The 6,184-nt window shown below is 53.1% G+C and overlaps 1 protein-coding gene across 1 annotated transcript in view; it reads right to left on the bottom strand.

Annotated features, from left to right (window-relative positions):
* Positions 1-6,184, bottom strand: part of PPP6R2 (protein phosphatase 6 regulatory subunit 2) — a 30,498-nt gene that overhangs the window by 6,725 nt on the left and 17,589 nt on the right. The window contains exons 11-16 of the mRNA XM_029958142.1: positions 5,668-5,819; positions 5,271-5,351; positions 4,806-4,903; positions 2,515-2,572; positions 1,500-1,627; positions 443-621 (exon numbers count right to left, since the gene is read on the bottom strand). Of these exons, the coding sequence (XP_029814002.1) occupies positions 443-621; positions 1,500-1,627; positions 2,515-2,572; positions 4,806-4,903; positions 5,271-5,351; positions 5,668-5,819 (696 nt within the window). The remainder of the gene's footprint in view (positions 1-442; positions 622-1,499; positions 1,628-2,514; positions 2,573-4,805; positions 4,904-5,270; positions 5,352-5,667; positions 5,820-6,184) is intronic.

The raw sequence follows: 6,184 nt of genomic DNA, 5'->3' as shown, positions 1-6,184 counted from the left end.
AGAACAGATCTGGAGTGTGGAGACACTTGGCAAAGGTCTGCACAGAACCCTTATCATGTGATGTGAGGGGTTCATGCCCTAATCCTCCAGTGATCCTTTGATCAGGATTTGCACTAAAACAGTTGGGATTCACAGAGTCACAGAATCATGGAATGCTCTGGTTGGAAAGGACCTTCAAAACCATCTCATTCCAACGCCCTGCCATGGGCAGGGACACCTTCCCCTGGGATTATCCTTGTGCCCGTGGCTGCCTGAGCACAGCTGCTGTTCTGAAGGAGCTGGGCAGGACTCCAGATAGCTCAGAGGCAGAAATGGACCCTGAAATTCCCATTTCTCTGTGCACAGGTGGAATCGTGGACTCTCCACAGGAGCCTGGCACTGTGCAAAGTGCTGCTGTGCTGCAGATCTCCCCCCAGCACACATCCTGCTGTGCACCCTTTACCTTCAGAGGTGTCAGAGGAGTCCTTCTGCTCAGAAATGCTGCTCTTGGGGCTGTTTGCTGAGGGGGCAGGTGGCTGCTGCTCGGGCTCCTCCTCCTCCTCCGAGTCCACGCTCCCGTCGTGGTCTCCGTTCTCCAGGTCGCTCTTGGACGAGCCCTCCGAGGTCTGGGACGCTCCAAACCTGCCCCACAGAGCCCAGGTGAGCAGGACTCCAGCCCCCCCAGCCCTCAGCTGCCCTCTCCCTGCTCCAGGGGGACAACCAGGGGCTGCCCAGTGCCTTTGCCAGGGTTATTTCCCCCCGAATGCACAGCCAGGCAGGAATCTGGGAGATCCCTCCAGTGACAGCCCCGAGGGCTCTGCCAGTCCAAACTCATCTGCAGAGGCAGGAATGTGCTGCAGTGACAGACCCAGGGCTGGAGCCTGGTGGGACCACACAAACCAGTGGCAAAGAGGAGGATACTGATGTGGAATGGACCCTGTGTGTGAGCAGGACCATCGGGGTGCTGGTGCTTGGCAAGGAAACATTGAGCTCTTGGTGGTTTTTCCCATCCCCCTTGATCATATTTCCAGATACAGAATTAGAGAAGTGACTTTATTCAATAACTGGCTCCATCAAAGGGATGAAGAAGGATTTGCAGAGCTGGAGATGCCCCTGGGAGGTCCCTTGTTCCCATGAAAAACATCACCTTTTTTTCTTAATATTCTGAAAAAGTTCTGTCTGCTCCCCTCAGTTTTAACTCCTCCTTCCCAGAGATGAAGGAGTAAGTTCTAAGTATTTCACATTAAGGGTAGGGATTTCTTAATATCTTTGATTTTACACCATGACAGACTCAGTCCCCGGGTTTTTCCATTGTTACTGAATTCCCTTACACTGGATCTCTGTTGCACATCCAAGACAGGCCCCCAGCACACGTGGCACGGGGAGTCCTCGGGGCTGCCAGACAAAAACCTCAGGGCCCCTCAATAACACAAACACCAAACACCTAAGCACGGCCTTGGCTGAAATGTGCAGCTTCCCAGCATTCAGGGGGAGAAATGAGTGCTTTGTGTTCACCTTACCGTGTTCTTGATTTGACCTGGGTTGCATAGGTGATCTCCTTCTCCTCCCAGATGTCCTCCTCCTCCTCGTTGTCGTCGAACTGCTGGATCCGCTCGTTGCAGCAGGCTTCGAACAGGGAGGCATTGGGCTGAGGGACAGGGGGGAGAAACCAAATCCCAGTCATTCCTTGGGAAAGACTGAGGAAACCAAAGTCTGAGAACTGGCCCAACCAAGCTTTGCTCAGGAGCTGAGTGTGGGATCCCCTGGGGGGAATCACCACTGTCCAGCTGCTGCTTTGCTTTGGGGCAATTCAACAGGAAAGACCAGACACAGCCTGGCAATATTTAGATCCATAAGAAATCCAGCCCTCTCCATGCTTCCCTAATCTGTGTCTGGAAAGATTATCAAAGGCTGGGAGAATTGGGATTGTTCCCCTGGAGAAGAGAAGGCTCCAGGGAGACCTTGGAGCCCCTGGCAGGGCCTAAAGGGGCTCCAGGAGAGCTGGAGAGGGACTGGGGACAAGGGATGGAGGGACAGGACACAGGGAATGGCTTCCCAGTGCCAGAGGGCAGGGTTAGATGGGATATTGGGAAGGAATTGCTGACTGGGAGGGTGGGCAGGCCCTGGCCCAGGTTGCCCAGAGAAGCTGTGGCTGCCCCTGGATCCCTGGAAGTGTCCAAGGTCAGGTTGGATGGGGCTTGGAGCAACCTGGGCTAGTGGAAGGTGTCCCTGCCCATGGCAGGGGAGGCACTGGACAGGCTTTAAGGTCCATTCCAACCCAAACCATTCCATGATTCTGTGCTTCTAAGGACAACAGACTGACACTGCAGAGAGGGAGAAAAATTCCTTAAATGCCAGGAGTGCAATTTCTGAGGAAATATTTCTGGGGGAGATGCTCCGGGGTATCTGCAGTGCCCCCAGTTCCTTAACTGGACTCAGTGAGCAGGTGGACACCTCTGCACTGACCAAAAACCCCACCAAATGTCTGTTCTTTCCAAATGAAAGCAGGTTAAACCAACCCCTGACCCCACTCACGCTGTCGTCATCGGCGTCGATGTTGAAGTTGATCTCCGCGATCCGGTCGAAGGGAGCGCTGCCCAGAGGAGGGAGAGAGCCTTCAGGGATGGCACAGAGGAACCTGGGCATCCCCAGCACCACCCAGCCCCAGAGCCCCCCAGGGGTCTGTTCCCTGAGCAGCCACTCCTGTATCTGTGCCATGGTCTCCTCTCCTTGAGACGAAGGGTTAGTTCAGCCCGGAACATTCCCTGTCCATGGCAGGGGGTGGAACTGGAGGGGCTGATCCCTCCCAACCCAACCCACTCCAGGATTCCACAGGTCAGATTTCCCCTCCTGGGGCTGATTCAATCCCCGAGGGAGCAGCCTTTGCCATGAGCTCCCTGCTGTGGGGTTTTGGGGCTCTTGGCAGCCCCAGCAGGGCCGGGCTGTTCTGAACTCTCGTGGGGAACACCACGGCCGGCTCTGCTTTTCCCAGATCCCTCCAGCTGATCCCAATCCCACTGGAAAAATTTAAATAAACTCATCATTAATGAAAAAGAGAAGGAGCTGCAGCCAGCTGCTCTGGAATTCCAGTCCTATGCTCACCCAGGAATTCCAGGGGGCTGCATGAGACAGAGATGGCACTGATGGCACTGGGGAGGCCCCCCTGGAATCCCGGGGGCAGTTCTGGGCCCTCAGCCAGGAGAGACCTGGAGGGGCTGGAGCATGTGCAGGGAAGGGAAGGGAGCTGGGAAGGGTCTGGAGCAGCAGGAGGGGCTGAGGGAGCTGGGGGGGCTCATCCTGGAGCAAAGGAGGCTCAGGGGGGACCTTCTGATCTGGGAGGGCTTTTCCAACCCCTGTGATTCTGGAATTCTGTGAATCTCAGTGTGTGAGTGGCTCACACCCCTGGTGTGTCACTGTGCTGCAAAAACCCTAAACTGCCCCAGTTTCCTGTGTGGCCCCAGAGGAGCCTGCTGGGAGAACAGCAGAGGGAGCTGCAGCCCAAAAACTCCACACTCCCAGACAGCTGAGGCCAGGCACAGTTTATCCACCCTGTTCATGCAGCTCTACCTTTGGACAGTGGCATTTTCTTTAAGGACTGTTCAGTTTAAAATACAATCCTGCAAATCCCCAGGACACTGAAACATTATTAATATTTGTTAACTACTCCAATTCACATCTCCCACAGTGTCCAACTGCTGGCAGGGAGCACCACTCTCACAGTATTCCGTGTTTTGTAGTACATTCTCCTTTTCCAACCACAAATAAAGTGATAAAATCCCAGTCACAGACTTTTTTCAGCCTGGTGTTCATTTTACAATGGTCACGAGGCATTTCTGGCAGCTCCTCACGGAATTTAACTCCTCCCCTCACCTACACACACACACAGGGTCACATTTGCTGCTGACACAAGTGAAAAATCTGTTTATTTTTTTCAGTGTGTAGAACGAAGTAATCTCTGTTCAATTAAACTCTGATTCAGCCTGGAACTTTCTGGCCTTATTAAAGTTCTGACACCTACAAGGCTCAGGAAGAACCCTGGAGGAAGGACAGAGGTGTTGCCACACTTCACTGTCACCCTGGATCCCAAAGAATTCCTGTGATGGAGACAAACCCTCCAGCAGCTGAAGTGAAGGGGCAAAGCTGAGGAGCAGAACATTGGGATCCCCTGGAGCACTTCTGTGCCCAGAACTAAATGGTTCCAATTTCAGAACCATTATGGCCAAGTGGGATAATCACAGTCCCAGGTACATCTTTAAGGAGAGAAGATGAGCTGCAGTTTTAATGGGATTAAAGTAATTCTATAAAAGCAGCAAATTCTGAGCTCTGAACTCAGCAAGTTGTGTAACATCAAATCCCCCTCTCCTGCCTCCTCTGAGCTGTCCTCGCTCCTCCTTATCTCTGTTCCCTTTCTCAGAAGGGAGAAAATGGCTCATTTTTCCGTGGACTCCATCGAACCACGATTCTTCCATTCCTAATTTCAATAAGGATTTAATTCCTTGGACAATATGTGTTTAATTGCCCAGAACTCGCTCTAATGCTTTGCTTTCTCTGCAATTAAACTTCTCCTAGAGCAGGGCTAGTTAATAATTGCCTGTTTTATTTAAAACATTCCTCTCTAAAATGAAGAAGTACTTTTCCTTGGTTCTCCAATTGCCTTTGGAGATCAGGGCTGGGCTCCCACAAAAACAGCTCCGTGTTTTCCCAGCCACTGATCCCTCCCCTGCTCCCTTCAAAGCCCAGGAGGGAGGAGGAGGTCCATTTTAAACCCTGAACCAGAGTGAAGGTGAGATGCAAAGAGGCTGAAAGGCTCAGAACCACAGACTCACTTGATGTTGTCGTCCTGGTCTGCAAACTCCTCGTCGTTGAAGCCGAACTGATCCACGAAGTTGGCTGTCATCTGCTGGATCTGGTACTCGGAGAAGGCCTGGACAGGGACCCAAACCAGCATCACCAGGGGGTCCCGAGACATCCCAGGACACTGCCCTGAGCTGGGGAAAAACCTGCCCTACCAAAGCATCAGCAGCACCAAAAAGGGACAGACCCTTCCCAAAGCAGGCTCACACACACTGCTGGGAGCCTGGGCTGACAACTCTCCCATCTGCTCCCAGCTCCTCCCAAAGAGAGGCAGGAATTTCCAGAGGGAACCACTTGTTGGCTTCATTGGGTTGTTTTCCCCCAGTGGTGCAAGGGAAACCCACCACAGACATCCAGAGGGTACTTCTGGCTTCCTCCTAAGGCAAACCAGAGCAGCAAGTTTCTCAGGAACAGGGAAGGGTGTGTTGTCCACTCACCTGCTGGAGAGTAAGTTCATTGGGAAAAGCACTTTCGATGTCCTCATCCTCACTGGAGGAGTGCAGGTGGTGGGTGCTCACCTGGGGGAAGGACCAAGGAATGAGCACAAGGGAAGGCTGAGAAAGCTCCAATATTTTAGTTCCACCCCCCAAAGATCAAACTCCTGCCAGGCAGAAACTGGCCCAAGGGATAACATGGATTGGAGTTATAACATGGATTGGAGTTCACCAACATGGATCAGCTGCTGCTTGGACAACTGTTATGAAACACATTTTCTACACTCTGCCCTTGAAATTCTTCAGAAAAACCAGCACAATGAGAATAAACCCCAGGAATACCCCTTTTTGTATTGAAAGGAGGTCCAGGAGTCCCCGGGCCCGGGCTCTCTGTGCTCACCAAATCCACCGTGTTCCTCCGGTTCGTCTCCGTCAGTGTCTCCTCCACGAAGCTCTCCCACCTCCCCCGGCAGTCCTCGGGCAGCTCTGCAAGGACAAGGGCACCCCAAGGATCAGCTCTGAGGGCAGCTGGCCCAGGGGCACCCTGGAGCCCTGCAGGGTGTGAGGGCTCTGTGAGGGAGACACTTCACTCGTGGTTTTCCAACCCCAGCAAAACCTGCCGAGGAAGGCTCAGCTCCCGGGAGGCCAAACCGTCAGATGTGACTGGTGTGAACAACCTGAACTCCTCTGGAGCTACGGGGGCTAAAGATACACAACTTCTACTCCACCTTTGTGCAAACAGCCAGAAGTGTGGCTGAAGTTCTGCTTTTCAATCCTTGTGTCTCTCTTTCAGGTGTAATAATTCTGTTATGGAATGGTTTGGGTTGGAGGGACTTTAAAGCCCATCCAGCGCCATCCCTGCCATGGGCAGGGACACCTTCCACCAGCCCAGGTTGCTCCAAGCCCCGTCCAACCTG

This window comes from Manacus vitellinus, unplaced genomic scaffold (genome assembly GCF_001715985.3).
Source record: "Manacus vitellinus isolate BGI_N305 unplaced genomic scaffold, ASM171598v3 scaffold_141_pilon, whole genome shotgun sequence".
NCBI classification, from domain to species: domain Eukaryota; kingdom Metazoa; phylum Chordata; class Aves; order Passeriformes; family Pipridae; genus Manacus; species Manacus vitellinus.
The sequence above is the reverse complement of the archived record's forward strand: the minus strand, read 5'-3'. Positions and strand labels throughout refer to the sequence as shown.